A 17,648-nucleotide genomic window follows, 5' to 3' on the forward strand; every position below is an offset into this window, starting at 1 on the left:
GCACCATTAGCACAAAAGAAAATGTCCTTTAATGGAATTGCTTTTTGCCTGAATTTTTAAAATTTGGCTGTAGTATAACCCCAAAAGTGGGATAAAACTCCATAAATCCTCCAGTGTCTCAGTCTTTTCTTACTGCAATGACTCAAAAACTGGAATTTAGGGATAACTGAGAAGGGGAAAAAAATTCCTGCAAAGTATGTTCAACCATTAATAAGCGCCCCCCCCCCAAAACACGCCCAGCTTTTTTCAGCTGCAGGAACTTCCCAAACCTTGTGCACTGGAACTCTCTAAAAGGGGATTTATGGTGCAGCTTTTCTCCAGGTTGGACAGGGAAGCCTTGTTCGGGAGCACCAGTTAACAGCACCCTGCAGTGGTGCTCCTCTGATTGCAATCTGTCCTCTCTCTATTCCAATATCCTTTGCTATAATAAATCATCTTTCAGTTGTGCTGTAGCATTTACCTACCTGCTTAATCTTTAATTGGTTAAGCAGTTACAAGCTCAAATTATATAGTATGGAAAATATCACAATAGATCACAGTATTGTCAATTTCCCCTGCAAACTCTGACATTCCGAAGCTTAACAAAGCCCATCTCTGTCACACATTAATTACTGCAATGTCCTTGAAATAGAGAATAGCATAGTTATTACTATTTGCAAAGAAAGCATACTTCTATCTCCTGCATGTCAGCCCGTGTGTGTGTGTGTGTGTGTGTGTGTGTGTGTGTGTGTGTGTGTGAAAGACATGTAGATCTTAAAGTAGGGCCCCTTTTCTGTCCATCATTACCCAAGTGCCTTTATATGTTTTCCTTCCACCCTGGCCAACTTATCCTTCTCCAGGAAGTCTTCCCTCACTTCTGTCTTCCTTCTTCATTTACATGCCCCTTGTCTGAGTTCCCATAGCACTCTCTTCATTAAGTCCACAAACACTAATTGGCTAATTTCCAGTTCAGGCGTCTGGTTTGGTACTGGATTTTCAAAGATGGATGAAACCAGTTCCTCAAGGGATTAAGCCCCAGCCCAGTCCTTTCCAGGCTGCATTGTAACTGTTTAGGTTATCTGTCTCGGCTATGGGACTGTGTCTGGAATAAGGTAGCTGTTATATTAACAAATGGATGAATAACTAAAAGACCTCCACATCAGCAATACGTTAATAATCAAAAGGGAGCCTGTCCAAAGCTTTAATGGGTAATGTACTCCAATTAAATTTCATTGAAAAAACTGCTAATAAAAATTAAGTCTGGGTGCTGAGATAGTAGGGGAGGTTCCACACCACTCAAATATTGTAGTGGTATTAATTAAACAGGAATTTAATTAATTAAAGATAGAATCTCAAACACTGGCTTATTTAGGGCACTGGTAGGCCAAGCTGGGTCCCAGGGCTCATACAACTGGTTTCCAAGAGCAGCAGAATACTACCCTCTCCCTATTACCCCTCCACCACTTCACATCCCCTTCAAATGAGCACATTGTATAGAATATGGCCTATGATTTCTGTCTCTGATGGAATTTCTGGCACTAAAACATGCCATTGAAAAAGATCCTTTTTGCTCACATTAATCTAATTGTTCTGTAAAAAAGGCAGTAATTACTGAATAATGGAGAACTTTTCTTCTAGCAGTCTGTTATTTAGATAGCTAGAATAAAATAGAAAGTTTATAAAATTTTTTACTGAATTATTTTTCTATTGAATTTTTTTCTACTGAATTTTTCACTCTGAATAAAGAATAAAATAAGAAAAAAAAAAAAAAAACCTTACTATGATGTAATGATTAAGCCCTGTTGGTTGTTTAGACATAATGAAACTTTGTTATGGTACACTGTTTAAAAATAAAATCTTGATTGTCTGTTTGCTAAAATTGGGAGGGGAATAGAGATGATTTCCGGTCTCTGTATAACAAATTTCAAGTAAAAAAATGTGTTTTGGAAACCAGTAGCAGAAAGGGATGGTCCAGGTACTTGATTCACTGCCTTTCTTTATCAATATTTGGGTGTTTTTGCATTGTCTTTACTATCTCTCCCCATAGGGATCATGAGATGAGTGAAAAGATTTTAACTCTTTTAAGTAATTGATTAAAGTTATTTGTTGAGACTGTTTGATGAAGAGCCGAAAGCTTCTTTCTGTGCAACTCTTCTCACAGCCACCAAATAATTCAGTTCTGTGGAAGTACTTTGATACATGTGTAGACACAGGAGAAGCATTTGCACCATAGCGGTTCTTGTGGTAGAGTATTGTTTGTAGTGTACCCTCCAAGCATTGTTGAAACACAGAGATTCATGATACAGAACCCCTGTTAGAAGTGTTTATGAAAGTCATTTGTCTGTTTTGGACAACTTTTTTCCTAAGGAAAAGAAACTACTCTTCCCTACATAAAGAGATGATTAAGGTGCAACAGACTAGAAGGTTAAGAGCATTTAGCTTGAAACCTAGACTACCTGGGTTCAAATCTCAACTCTGCCACTTATTTTTATAAAGTTTTTTTAAAAGATTTATTTATTTATTTATTTATTTATTTGAGAGAGAGAGAGAGAGAGAGAGAATGAGGGAGAGGGAGAAGGAGAGAGAATCTCAAGCAGATTCCATGTTGAGTGTGGAGCCTGAGGCAGGATTCAATCCCAGAACCCTAAGATTACCACCTGAGCCTAAACCAAGTCAGAGACTTAATCCACCACAGGCTCCCCTCAACTCTGCTACTTAATAGCTGCGTGGCCTTGAGTAAGTTACTTAACCTCTCTTTGCCTTAGTTTTTTTCACTTGTAAATCAGGGTGATTAACTATAGTCCTTACCTCCTGATCCAATACTAGTCTTTAGGGATCATTGGGAAGGAAAAGAATTTTCATGAGAGCTATGTTTAACCATTAGTAAACCATGGACATGGAAACGTTTTAGTTTGTTACTACACGTTGGATCTCTCCAAAAGGGGCCTAGAAGGTACAGCTGTGAGTGTTATGAGACAAAACCAATGAACTAATCCCTGCCAGGTACTTACAATAGTGGCTGGCATGTAATTAGTGCTACAGTCGCTCCCCCTTATCCAGGGTTCCACTTTCCTTGGGATCAGTTACCAGTGGTCTGGAGACAGGATCTTCCTGAAGAATCAGCATAAGGTCAAAAGTAACCCAACACTACATCACAAGGCCTAAGTTGTTCATGTCACTTCATCTCATCAAGAAGGCATTTTGTCATCTCCCACCACCACAAGAAGAAAGGTAAGGACAGTATGGTAAGTTATTTCAAGAGAAACCATGTTCTCATAACTTTTATTATAGTTCTATTATAATATAATAAATATATAATAAATATGTAATAACATGATATATAATAATATACTATAATTACTTTTATAGTGATATTATTATCATGTAAGTATCTTCAATGATTAGCTATTGTTGTTAATCTCTTGCTGTGCCTAGTTTAGATACTAAATTAGAGGTATGTTTGTGTAGGAAAGAACATAGTATGCATAGGATTTGGTACTATCCACAGTTTCAGGCAGCCACTGAGGGTCTTGGAACATATCCCCCCACAGATAAGGGGAGACTACGTATTATTATTAATCTCCTTCCCAACTCCTACCCCAAGAGTTGGCCCTTTTGGCGTGTTTGTATGAGCTATGACTGCCCTAAAGCAACCAAAAAAGATAGGGCAGATATATATCTTTTAGTGTGCGTAAAAGAAAGTCCTCCCCGAATGCACAGCTAGAAGTCAGACTTGGAAGTGGTAAGTAATCACTTTGAGAACCCCAGCCCATACACTTGCCTAGAGCAAACCACTTCCTTTCCCAACATTATTTTCATGTAAGGGGGAAATAAACATTTAAAGACAGCTGGGAAGAATCAAGGCTCCATATAAGGATATAAACTGATGGCTGTTGTTCCCAGATGCCAAATCCCAGAAAGGACTATCTCTGAAACAAGTTTTTAAACTATACAAAGCAAGTCGTCAGTTGGGGGAGGGAGGAATGAAGGCTTTTTAGGCCACATTTTCTATTAAGCATTGCAGAGAGAGAGAGGGAAGAGACAGAGAAGGAGACTGTGGTTTGTACTAAAAAGGAATTAAAATAAAAAGCAGACTCCAGGATCCTGGGCAGTCTGTGAAACGAACTTGGCTGAAACCTTCCACCTCTGGGGCTTCAGTTTCCTCAGCTGTAAAATGAGGACATTACCCAGATGATCTCTAAGATTTCCTGCAGCTCAGACATCCTGACTTTATGAAATAAAATAGATGTTGGATGTTATATTCGGCAGGCAACAGAAACCAAGTCTGGAAAGTTAAGCAGGAAGAGGATCTTCTTACAAAGATATTGCTGGTAGCTCACAGAATCAAAAGGAAGGCTGGAGAGCCAGGCTCAGAACCAATGCATTTTGGTGGGAGTTTGGGGTATACTGGGACATCTAAAAGCAGGAATGACTCAACTCTGCTGATGGAACAAATAAGCCCAAGTTGGTATTTTTCCACCTGAACATCACTGCACATATAAATCAAAGTCCTGACATAGAGGGTCAAATTGGTTTAGCTCTGGTCCAGGTCACCCCTTGGCTGATTGGCAAGAAACTCTGATTTACAGTCCCATCAAGACATCATTCCATGGGTGAGAGGTAATTCACTAAGAGGAAATTGGCATAAGGTAATGAAAGAAAAATGAGGTCTACTATGTGGTTCTTCACTACGGATGTTGTGCCTGCTTTTGTAATGTCACACACTGATGCCACTTTTCCGTGTGAGAACAGATGGGCTATTTTTACAGTCCATCTGAAAATAATCATAATTTTACAGGGAGATTATGACACCATGACAACTCCGTGTGCACCCATCCCGAAACTTTGGGCAATAGCACATACTTGAAGAATAGCCTTAGCAGGCTCCAAGAGACTGTTCTGGGGGAGAAACCAAGCCTGGGTTTTATTTTCACCAGTTTCTCTCTGAACGTCTCCATGGAATTGAGGAGGCACCTGCCGTCTTTCCTCTTCTTCCGTATTGTAATATGGAAGTATTGCAACAGCCAATATTGCAGAGCCCTGTTTTGATTCTGATAGTTAGTTCCTCTCCCCTCCTTAAGAACCAGCAATAATTGACCCTTCTAAATTTGTCACAACGGTCCCATTCCCTTTATCATTGGTTGGTTTAAGATGGCGTCCGTGATCCAATTCCAGAAGCTCTGACGTGAGGAGAAATCTGGGGAGTCTTCTTTTAAAGGTTACTTTACTCTTAAAAAGGACATTATGGGCTAAGGATATGATGATTGCTGGCACTGTGACACCATTTTCCATGTCTTCTTGAAACTGCAAGAGGGAACACCTGAGGACAAAAGCCAGCAGAGAGGAAGGTGGGGGGGAAACTTGGGTGCATGTTGGTGGGAGTTCTTGAATTCAAATCTGCAAGCATTCTCTTCAGAATTCCCATTAGGTAAGACAATAAATCTTATTACTTAAGGCATTTAACTTGGGCCTGTTATTATTTACAGATGTAAGGATCTCAGCTGATAGCCTGCAAAATTATTGTCTTCTAGTCAGCAGCCATGTTTAATCCATATTCCCCTCTGGGAACAGCCTTATCTCTCAGGAAGGAAAATAACACATGCAGAGAATTTTGTGAAGTATATTTTTATCAAAATGTTCTGATTTCCCCCTTTCCCATGCATGTGTACTTCATTTTGTCCTTCAAATCATAGAAACATCTAGACTACTTTGTCTTTACTAAAGTACATGATTTCCAGTTCACAGAGGGGTTTTTAATGCGTCTTTGGGTATCATACCTGTAGGTTAATTGATAATATATCTTATTTAGATTTTAAAAATTTAATACCTTCCTTCCACTCATTATCCTAAGATCACCACCCATCAGGACAGCACCAATAGTTAGGGATGGTTGTGAAAGACATAGACAGCAAAGAGAAGCAAAATAAAAAAGAAAGAGAGAAGGAAGCAATCAAAGTCAAATTATGAGAATAACTTGTCAGATAATTGAGTCCAAGCCTTTATTCTACCATGTTTCACATGAAGGGAAAGAAATATAGTTGGGAGAGCAAAAGAGAAGACAGACAGACAGAAGCCATCTACTGACAGAAGAAGAAAGGAAAATGCAATTCATATGATATACGTCTTTTGTAAAATTTGACTTTATTAAATAAAGAGTGGATACAAAGTGTATTTTATATACACTTTTTTTTTTATACACTTCAACCTAGGACTAAATCCACATTACTCCTGAGACCATAGGCAAATCAGTGAGCTTCTTAGACCTCATTTCTTAGGGATAACAACATCTGACTCCAGGAGTCATTGTAGGGAAGTGAGACCATACAGGGCACACGCCTGATATATGGGGGGTTCAGTACATTGTTTCTTATCCAACAAATATGTATTAAGAAGCTTTTGTGAACCAAGCATCATACCAGCTGCCAGAAATATTATGGTGAGTGAAATCAGTCTAGAAAGGGCAACAGAATTAATTAATAACCATGAAAATAAGTGTAAATAACAGATACGAAAAGGACTATGGGGGCTGAGAAAGTGTATACTTGGGAAGTTTGGCCTCTTCTAAAAGATCAAGAAAAACCATCCTCAATGCTGCTTACACCCACTTTCTTGAAAAGCTTACTCTGCTGACCCCCAACCAGATATGATTCACTGGACCGTCACTTCTCAGAAAGAAGCGTGGAGCATGTAAATGACATTTACCTTACCCTATTGTGTCTAGCATTATAACTAGTAGTCTGCAAGCTCAGTCTCCCCTATGAGATTATACACTCTTTGTAGGCAGACAGCAGGCCATCTACATGTTCGAACACTTCATACTATCTATTAAAGTCTGTTATTTCAACAAATAAGTGAAATTAGCTTCCAGAAAGCTGCCACAATTTAACAGAATTTGAGGCTTAATTTATGCCTTTTGTAAGCCAAGTTCCCATTGATTTTCAAGTCATTTGTCTGAACATAATAGGCAATGTGCAAGGAAACAATAATTTGGCCTCTCAGAAATGGTATAACATCCATCCCTCAAGGAGTGTGATACCCCTAAACTCCTGCTGAATAATCCCAGAGCTGAGCCTGACTCACCCATTAATCAAGTTCACAGAGGCAATAAAAAATGAGACTACCAGAAGTCCATTTGCCAAATCTTCAATCCCTGAATATTATGATTAAGATCTCACTTTGTGATCTAACAGAAAGAAAGACAAGAAGAAGGAAGGAAGAAACAAAGGAAGGGAGGGATGGAGAAGCGGGGAGGGAAGAAAGAAAAGAAAAAGTCGCAGGGAAAACCTCCGTGTGCTGAATCATTCATTCCTGTTAGGTTGCTTCATAGTAACTCTGACCCTGCAGAAATCTGCTCAGACAAGCAATTGGAATTCTATAATGATGCCAGGAGATTAAATTCCACCGAAACTCTGGGAAGATATTTTTATGTTTTTCAATGTCAAGAGATGCCTTCTTGTCTATATGTGTTTTACTGTAATTAATAGCTATAATTTTTCTTGACATCAGTGATAGCTACGGAAAATATGAACACCAAGAAGAATCAGAAGAAACATTTTGCTATTAGATTTAAATAGCCAAGCTTCACTTAGTATTTCATTTAAATTCATTTTATTTTGGTATCTTTGAAGTTTTTAAAAACATCCTCAGTGCCAAAAGGAAGCAGAATTTATAAATCCGAACAAATGTATCAATGAACAACCCAGGCCCTCTTAAGTAATTTGCCAAAAAGAAACAATCCATCTGTATACGAAAACCCACCAAGGCAGAATGTGCAATGTGGACAAATGAGAGAAAAGATTTTCATCCTTGATCCTGGGTTTGGTTCCTTTCAAAATCAAAATTTGGGGGTCACTGTCAGCTGTATAATTAACAGATAAGCAAGGACAGTGAGCATGCCCGTGCTGTTTCCATGGGTTTTATCGGCTTGTTTTCCATGACTCATGATGGCTTCCTGGAAAAATTCTTGCTTCTTTGATCTCTTGGGTCAAATGACTGCTCTCAAGCCAATTTCCATCAACCAGTCAGCATTGCTACTGTTTCCTACTGTGAATCCTCAGCTGGACCCATATATTTACTAGTTCACTTATTCCCAAAATGAAATTATGAGTATTCTTCAAAAGGGTTCAGTCCAAGTGGTCCGGAAAAATTCAGAAGGATATTCTGAAGATAGAAGGAAAAAAAAGACAAATATTATTACCCCAAAAATGTTAAGTGTTACCTGAAAAGAATTAGTGGAGAATAATTTTAAAATCATTTATCAAAATTGTGTCTTATAAGAATCACCAAAAAACTTCCCAATATCCCTTTTTTTAAGATTGTATTTATTTGAGAGAGAGGCAGAGAGAGCACACGTGTGTGGGGGGTGGGCAGAGGGAGAAGTTGGGTCCCCCACTCACCAGGCAGCCCAATGCAGGCTGGATCCCAGGGCCCTGGAATCATGACCTGAGCCAAAGGCAGATGCTTAACCAACTGAGCCACCCAGGGACTCCCCAGTATCACTGATTAAGAGCTCTTTCCAGTCCTGTGCTAGGCAATGGAGCCTCCATTATAAACCTAGAAACACTCTGGTTAGTGGTAACAAACTTCTCAGCCTAGGGCTCAGGAGACCTAGAATCTTCTTGAGCTTGTCACTACAGTATGTTTGGGTTAATTTCCTCTTCTATAAAATGAAAATGTAGGTGTTCATGAAAATTTCCTTCATTCCACATGTACTTACTGAACACCTACTAAATGCTAGACAGCCTTTCCTCTGAATGAAGGGGTCTCTCCATTATGCTCCCTGAGTCCTCTGTGCACACGTCTATCATGTTATTGGAACTCTATTGAAATTAGGATTCCTCAATCTGATTTCCCCACTGTCTGCATGTTATTTTTGTCAATGAGCAGCAGACTTCTGGACATACAGTAGGTGCTCAAAAAGATCATGTGAATGAACAAAGGGGATTGCTTCATATGCATGGTCAAGCACCCCAGAATGAGGATCAGATTGAGAGGTTATCAAGCATAATACTTCATTAAAACAATTCTATGATTACATTCGTCTACCTAGCAATTTCTGAGCCAATAGAGGACTCTGATTCCACTAAGACCCAAACACTAAGTCCAGCTCCAGTGTACCCCAGCTCCGCTTAGGTTTGACCTATGGTGAGTACTAGCACATCGGAGATAGGGACAGCGAAAGTGAAGTACTCTCTTCGGGGCACTCACAGGCTGTTGTGTCACTTGACTAAAAGTCATAGTCCCTATCAGGTAGCCTCCTATTCCTGATAGTGTGTATGTGTGTGTGTGTGTGTGTGTGTGTGTGCCTGCCTCTGTCTTTGTCTCTCTGGGTTCCTTGACCCTGTAGTCTTAGGGAGAATAGCAGAGCCCCCCTATTACTAATTTTAGGGCACTCCTTTTGGATTTTTCCACTTAATAGACCTTTTTAAAAACTCACCTCAAATGATTCCCTCTGAGTATACTATTAGTTTCCTGCTAGATTCTTTTTTTTTTTTTATAGATTTTATTTATTTATTTGAGAGAGAGACAGTGAGAGAGAGCATGAGAGGCGAGAAGGTCAGAGGGAGAAGCAGACTCCCCATGGAGCTGGGAGCCCGATGCGGGACTTGATCCTGGGACTCCAGGACCGTGACCTGAGCCGAAAGCAGTTGCTTAACCAACTGAGCCACCCAGGCGCCCTCCTGCTAGATTCTTGACTGATAACTACCCGGGTATCATGAAGAGTAAATAGTGGTGTACACACACACACACACACACACACACACATTCACACTGGAATATTACTCAGCCATAAAAAGGAATGAAATCTTGCCATTCACAAGAAAGCTCATGGAGCTAGAAAGTATTACATTAAGCAGAGAAAGACAAATAGCATATGATTTCACTCATATGTGAACTTAAGAAACAGAACGAGCAAATGGGGGAGGGGGAGAAAAAACAAGAAACAGACTCTTAACTACAGAGAACAAGCATGGTTATGAGAGGGGAGGTGGATGGGGAGTTGGGGGAAATTGGTAATGGGGATTAAGGAGGGCACTTGTTGTGAGGAGTCCCAGGTATTTTACTTAAGTTTTGAATCACTAAATTCTACACCTGAAACTGAAAAAAATAAAGATGAGTAAATGATCTAGCCTATTGCCACAAAGCACAATAAAAGGATACTGATCAATGCTAGAGTCTTCCCTCTTCCCTGTTATAATTCCGATGCCCCCTACCATAGCTATCCATAGTGCCTTAACGTAATAGCTACTTAATAAATATGTGTTGAATGAATAAAAAATATTTCTAAGACACTTCTGACCACATGAAAATCCATACACATTAATTAAATCATCAGATGTTACATTCAGGGAAGTTCTTAATTTCAGTACTTGAGATTCAGTGGTTGTGCTTATAAATTTACATTCTCTCTTCTCTCCTGTTCAGAGTGAAACAATGATTGGCCTGCTGGCATTATGTACAGCCCAAGCCCAGGAAGCAGCCAAGGGATGAGCTGACATCTCAGGGGCACCTGCTGTTTAACAGACCAAGAGCTTTGTTTATTGATCCTTCCTAGACCTTGGAAGAAATCATGAGTTTATTTCATGTCATCTAATTCATACAAACTGCTTTTGCAGCTCATCACTTTTTGTCTCCGGCACCCAGATAGAAATGAAGGTTGGGATGAACTGTACCTCCCTGAACCTTTCACATTTATAATGAACAAAGGCCAATCATCAGTAAAGCTGAATCATCACTCACCGTGTATACCGATCTTGCGGCTGCACCGTGGAAGAAACTTCTAGTTCCGGTATTGGAGGAAGTCCTTTCTTGACCTGAGTTAAGGGCAGCCTCTGCTTGGTCTCTGTTTGTTAAGAAGGAGAGCTGTTTAGTGGATAGCAATGCAAAAACAGATAAAACATTTTCCAGTGTACTAAGAGAACCATGCCCTCCATCTAGCAAGGATATTTGCAATTTTCATCATTCCTGCTTAACACCTGGGACACAATTAACCCATTTCTCTTGACTCTGTTGCTTTCATTTCTCCTCTCCTCCCCACTTCCCAAGCATGAGACCGAGACCCAAGGCATGGTTAAAGGAGGAGCAAAGTAGAGAAAAACATTTTTTACATACAATGTCAAGCAGAAAGAAAAGAACTTTTGTAGGGAAAACGGACTGCAAACATTTCCTTCTTTGCATTTTGTTAAAATAGGTCCCTAAGAACTTTTATTAATACCATCGTTGATTTCAGGGACAATTTTACCAAGAAGTCAAGTCCCAAATCAGATGAATTCTAATCTTTCCTACTTTTCTAGAACTATACGACATCAAATCCTTCTAATATTATCTGCAGCTGACTTCAAGGTAGGAGATAAAACTTCAGGCCCATGGCATATGGTATCTTTTTCATTCCACTGGGATCTGGAGCCTTGCTTTTCTAGTTTTTATATTGAAACTTGAGTTTTACATAATACATGTGGTTTTGGCTTCGCAGATGTCTCTACTTTTTATACAAAGCCCTGGACATGAATGGAAATGAGGTGACCTATAATTTTAAGAGAAGTTTGAGCAGCTGCTTCTTACGCAGACAAATCAAAAGGGAAGATTTAAGTGTAATTAAGAATACGATGCTTATCAAAGAATTTTTTTTAATTTTTTAAAATTTCTACAAGCATAAAAAAAAGAATATCATTCTTTTTATTCATGAAGGTGACTGAACACTGGTATAGATTACCAAGGTAGAAATACTGTCAAACCATCTCTCGGAGTTATATTCTTTAAATTAGAAAAAAAATTAATAAGAAAGATTTATTTTTTGGACTTCATTTTCTGAATAAGGGATACATTCACAAGATTAAAATTTTATAAACTATGAAGGGATATTCAGCAAAATGTCTCCCTCTTACCCCATTTCCTACAGACATCTGCTTTCTACACACATTTTTACCAGTCTGGTAGATGAAAACATAATTCTTTCCCTTCTCTCCTTCTTTTGCTACAGGCAACCAAGGTTTTTAGATTTTTGTGGATAGATATATAGATGATAGATAGATAGAGACAAATAGATAAATGATAGATTTATATACTTATATGTACATATGCTATTTTTGTTTTTCTTTACACAATTGGTACCATACTATACATATGTATGTATATTTAATGATCTAGGAGAACTTTCCCCATAAATGCTCCCTCCTTCTTTTTTACAATTTCCTGGTGTTCTTAGTATGGGTGTATCATCCTGTCTTCAAACACCCTCCTATTTGATTGTGTCTAATCCCATATTGCAAACACATTAGCAATAAACATCGCACGCATGTCATTTCTCTCCTATGTAAGTAATCCATAGGAGAAATTCCTAGAAATAGGACCGCTGCCTCACAGGGCTTATGCATGTGTAACTTTGATAGTTATTGCTAAATTACATATCATAGAAATTGTACCACTTCAGCCTCCCAGTTTACCTTAGCAAAGTGCAAGAGTGTGGAGGGCTATCGTCCCCTGCTACGGAGTGTGGTGTCAAACTTCTGGATTTTTACCAGTCTGGTAGATAAAAACAGCATTTCAGTGCAGCTTTGCTTTGCATTTCCACCTGCATGTGAGCTCAGTGAGAACAGAGGTCTCTGTTTGTCTCATTGCTGTGTCTCCTATACCCAGAAGGCCAATACTATTGGCACATAGTGGACATCAAAAGAAAAATTCCCTCTTTTGAGAGAATTTATCATGAATGAGACTGAGCAAGCTTTCTAACGTCAAAGAGCCATTTGTATTTCCATTTGTATGAACAGTCCATTTATATCCTTTATCTGTTTGTCTACTGGGTTATGGTCTTCTCTCCATCAATTATTAGAACTTCTTTATTTACTAGGAAAGGCTGCTTATCATATGTGATGAATTGTAAACAATGTTTCCCTAATGGTTTTTACTGTGTACATTCTTTTTCACATAGTCAAATTTATCAGCCTTTTGATTGAGTTTTGTGTCATGGATAGAAAGCCCTATAGTTATAAATTAATTCTACCATTGTTTCTTCTATTACTTTTATGGTCTCATGTTTATGTTAAAATTACAGATCCATCTGAAATTTACCCTAGTATTAGTGGGAACTCTGGATTAAGGAAATCTTCTTTCCTACATGGTTACTCATTTGTCCCAATACCATTCATTCAGTAATCCTCTTTCCTGCTGATTAGACATGACACACTCGTCATTTACACAAGTCCTAAACTTCCTAATTTTTTATTAGATATATATTTTTATTTATTATATATTTTTAAAGATTTTATTTATTTATTTGACAGAGATAGAGATCACAAGTAGGCAGAGAGGCAGGCAGAGTCGGGGTGGTGGGGGAGCAGGCTCTCCACCGAGCAGAGAGCCCGAAGCGGGACTTAATTCCAGGACCTTGAGATCATGACCTGAGCCGAAGGCAGAGGCTTAATCCACTGAGCCACCCAGGTGCCCCTAGATATATATTTTTTAAAGATTTATTTATTTATTTGGGAACAAAAGCAGGAGGGACAGAGGGAGAGAGAATCTTTTTTTTTTTTTTTTTAATGTTCAGTTAACCACTGTATAGCCCATCATTAGTTTTATATGTAGTGTTCAGTGATTCATTAGAAGGAGACTCCACACTGAGCAGGGGAGCTAGACATAGGGCTCGGTCCAGGGCTCAGTCCCACAAGGTCCCTCAAGGTCCCCTTAAGATCATGACCCGAGCCAAAATCCAGAGTTGGACACTTCACTGATAGCACCACCAAGGCACCTTTCATTAGATATTTTTATTTACTTAAGTACCTATACCATGGGGGAACAGATACTTCTCTTTATTTTTCTATGTCAGTTTGTTTTCTGGCTATTTCTGACAACTTATTTTTCATCGGGATATGAAAATGACTTTCTTTTATGATTTAGGAACAACCGGTAACTTTTTATATTCATCTTTCCATTCCAGAGCCTGATATACCATTTTGCTGTTGTTCAAGTCATTTTTATGTCTCTTGGGAGCATTTTTCTGAAGCTTCCTTTAGAAAGAGCTTGTGTAGTTCTTTATATTAATTCTATTCTGAGTTATTTTATCTTGCTATGATTGTTTTGAATGCAGCCATATCTTCTAACTGGTTGTTATTTAAAGGTATGAATGCTATTGATTTTTTTTGTCTTAATCTCATACCTTGTCCCTTACTGAATTTTATTTTTAAAGAATTTTTTTAGAGGATTTTCTTAAATTTTCCAGGTGCACAAAAAGTGATCATTTGGCCTTTCCAATGTGTTAACCAGGCATCCCTGTAAGACTCTTACCTAATTGTGATGACCAGTACTGCTAGGACAATGGTAGATAAAGTGGCAGATGTAGACATCCTTGAAAGTTCCTGGCTTTACAGACATGCTTTTAGCATTTCCCTGGTAAATATGATTCTGGGTCTTTGTCTGAGACCGATGTATTTTATCATGTGAAGGCAGTACGTAGTTATCTGATTTTTATTGGGGGTTTTAGGAAGGATGGGCCTTATAGTTTGTCAAATGCATTTTTAGGATGTGTAGAGATAACCAAAGAAATTTTCCCTTTGATCTATTAATATGAGTGACATTAATAAATATGGTGTTCCTATATTCTTGGAACTATTCTTATATTCTTGGAATAATCTTCTCTTGATCATAGTAGGAGTTGTATGTGTCTGTATATTTACATACATTTTTTAAACTCTGCTACTCCTGGATTTTTTTTTGCTAATATTTGTTCACAATTTTTGCATACATATAAATAAGATCGCTCAGTGATTTCACTTTAGACACAATCTTTCTTAGTTTTAAATGTTATTAACGTTTCTTTCACAATAGAATTAGAAAACGTCCTTTTTTTCTTCTTTTCTATGGTCAATGACATAGCAGTTTTTTTGGAGATTGGTAAAAATGTTCCTATGAAATGTTCTTTCTGATACATTTTGAGGGATAACTGACAGACTTTCTATTTCTTCTACAATCATTGTTTTGTTTATATTTTCTATTTCTTCTGGTATCAGGTTTTGGAAAATTTTCCAGAAAATTATTGATCTTAATTCGAGATATTAAAAAGTAGCAACTACTCTTTAGTGGGCAGAAATAGCTGACTTTTGGGAACTATTTCCACAGACACTGAGGACCCTTCCATTCCTACAGAAATGCTAAAATAATCACCAAAGCTAGAATTTCTTCTTACAGAGGATTTAGCCTTCTAAGCTTTCCTGACTGGCTAGGCAATGATGAAGAAATGAGACCAGTCTCTACCTAGACAAAAGCTCTTGTCTCCTTGCTTTCCTCCTCACAGACCCATTGCGCTGGATCCCCTCAACATTTTTTGTTTTTACCTTATTGTCAGTAAGTACAAATCACATCTATGAGGCTTGGTCTGTCATCCCTATTTGTCTCACGCTGGAAGTTCCTAGGAACCTGGGATTTTTTATTCTTCTAAATCTGTGCTTCTCGGAGGGTGGGTGTAGTAGGCAGAACTCTAAGATAGCTCCCCATTCCCCCCAAGCTTCCCACACCCTGGTGGAATGTCCCCTGTAGTCCCCAACCCTTGAGCATGGGCAGGACCATGAATGGGATTTCCTTCCTGTGACTGGGTTACATTATAAGGCAAAGATGAGATTTTTGCAGGTGTATTTAACATTCCAAATCAGTTGATGTTGAGTCATGGAAAAGAGAGACCATTCAGGGTGTGCCGGACCTAATGAGATAAAAGCCTTTACAAAGAAGACTGGGCCCTCCCAGATGTTAGAGAGATCTCCTATGGGGCTTCAAAGAACCAAACTGCCACACTACAAACGGTATCTGGAAAAGCCAGGTAGCCGGAGTCCACAGGTGGCCCCTGGGGCCCGTGGCAATTTCTGGTGGACAGAGGGCAAGCCAGGGCCCTTAGGGTACAAGCTCAAGGCAATTAATTCTGCCAACAACTTAGAGGAGCTTAGGAGTAGCCTCCAAATGAGAACACAGGCCAGCTCGCATCTTGACTTTAGTCGTGTGAGACCCTGAGATGCGGCAAAGCTGTGCCCAGTTTTCTGACTCACAGAAACTGAAATAACAAAGGTGTGTTATTTTAAGCCCTGAAATTTGTGGTACTTTGTCACACAATAATAGAAAACAATTAAAGCCATCAATGGGCCCCTTGGACTGCACAACATAAGAAGCTAAATTTAAAATGTAGGTTCTAGGACCCTGTCCCAAATCTACTGAATTATAATCTCCCTTGAAAATGGTCCAGGAACCTAAAATTCTATAGACATCCCAGTCCATTCTCATGCACATTCAGAATGAACTAGCCATGCAGATAATTGCTTAGACAATTTTTGACAACGTGTCTTATCATGTCCAGAATTTGAGATCTGGAGACAGTGCTTTTTAAAGCTAAAATATCAAAAGAACCTATTCACGAAATTAAATAATTACCAAAGAAAATTAGCAGTGCTCTTCTGGTCGGAAAGCTAAACTGTTCATCATTTGCTAATTCATTTGGTTTGCTGACGTTGTATAATATGGTATAACCATAATTTACTACAGAAAGCTGCTATCTGTCAAAATGATAGCTAGTCCAAAATAACTCTCTAGCGGTACATTATATTCTGCTTCTCCTAGTATCCAAGGACTTGTAACTTATATGCTAATAGGAAAACTTCTGAAAATTTGATAAAAAGGCAAAAAGGTGGGATATATGTCATTTTAATGCCTTTTTCAGAATAGCTTAGATGGGTGGGATATTTTTCTAGTTCTACACTGGGACATAGAATTTGTTTCAAATAATATTAATTCACCAGCATTAGCTACGGTAGCAGAAGCAGTCAGGAATGTTTTAAATCTTCACAGAAGTCTATTCATGAATTTGTCAAAGGTCGGAAAGAAACATTTCTTTGACTTTCTTTCAGGAACCTCAGAAGAGACTAAAAAATTAAAAAGAACCTCAGGATGAGTTTTGACCTGGCTGAATCTGGTGAACAAAATAAATTTCCAGCAGTAGAAACTTTGATTAAAAATAAAACCCCATGACTTATGTCCTTGAATAAACTCCCATCACAATGCCCATGACATGGTCCAGATTGCCCTCTGGTATTACTTTTTCTTCTTCTTTTTCTTCTTCCTCTTCTTCTTTCTTCTTCTTCTTCTTCTTTTTGTATCTCTATCACTGTTCAAAAGTGTCTTATATCTATGACATTTGGCAGCTAACCTCAATTCATCCTTCCAAAGTAATTCTTGATTCCCACGGAGTCACGGAAACTTGAAGGTGTTTTCTTCCCTTTGTTCCCAATGATTTTCATGTCAAAGACAAGAGGCATCTCCCACAGGGAAGATACATCTAAAACCTCCTCATCCTGGCCAGGATCTCTTGGTTGCTTGGAGAATTTGCCCCATCAATTTTTTATATTTGTATTTCCCAAACTACTTGCTCAGCTCTACTTGGTAATGGAATTGGAAAGTCAAATCTGCTAGAAAGAAAAACAGAAGAGGGAGTGGTAAACAGGGCTAGATATCCATACTACATGTAATCCTCTGTGACCTCTCTTCCTCCAATGGTGAATTTACCCAATTTTGCTGTAATTGCTTCTTTGTCCGCCTCCCTGTGTACAAAGACTGTATTTCATGCCACTATATTCCCCAGAACCAACCTCAGAGCGTGACACATAATAAGTAAAAATACGTGTCGAATGACTGAAAGA

The 17,648-nt window shown here is 38.6% G+C and overlaps 1 protein-coding gene across 3 annotated transcripts in view; it reads right to left on the bottom strand.

Moving 5' to 3' along the window:
- Positions 1-7,570: 7,570 nt before the first annotated feature.
- The window catches only part of TMEM156 (transmembrane protein 156), a 56,885-nt gene continuing 46,807 nt past the window's right edge, over positions 7,571-17,648 (bottom strand). For 2 of the 3 annotated variants that reach the window (XM_004764001.3, XM_045076571.1), the window contains 2 exons: positions 10,720-10,822; positions 7,571-8,139 (listed from right to left, as the gene is read on the bottom strand). In XM_004764001.3, the coding sequence (XP_004764058.1) occupies positions 8,127-8,139; positions 10,720-10,822 (116 nt within the window). In that variant the 3' untranslated portion in view covers positions 7,571-8,126. Of the gene's footprint in view, positions 8,140-10,719; positions 10,823-13,462; positions 17,415-17,648 lie in introns of those variants that run through there. The other variant, XM_004764002.3, reaches the window with a different exon arrangement.

This window comes from Mustela putorius, unplaced genomic scaffold (genome assembly GCF_011764305.1).
Source record: "Mustela putorius furo isolate JIRA1106 unplaced genomic scaffold, ASM1176430v1.1 tig00000083_pilon_pilon_pilon, whole genome shotgun sequence".
In the NCBI taxonomy this organism is placed as follows: domain Eukaryota; kingdom Metazoa; phylum Chordata; class Mammalia; order Carnivora; family Mustelidae; genus Mustela; species Mustela putorius.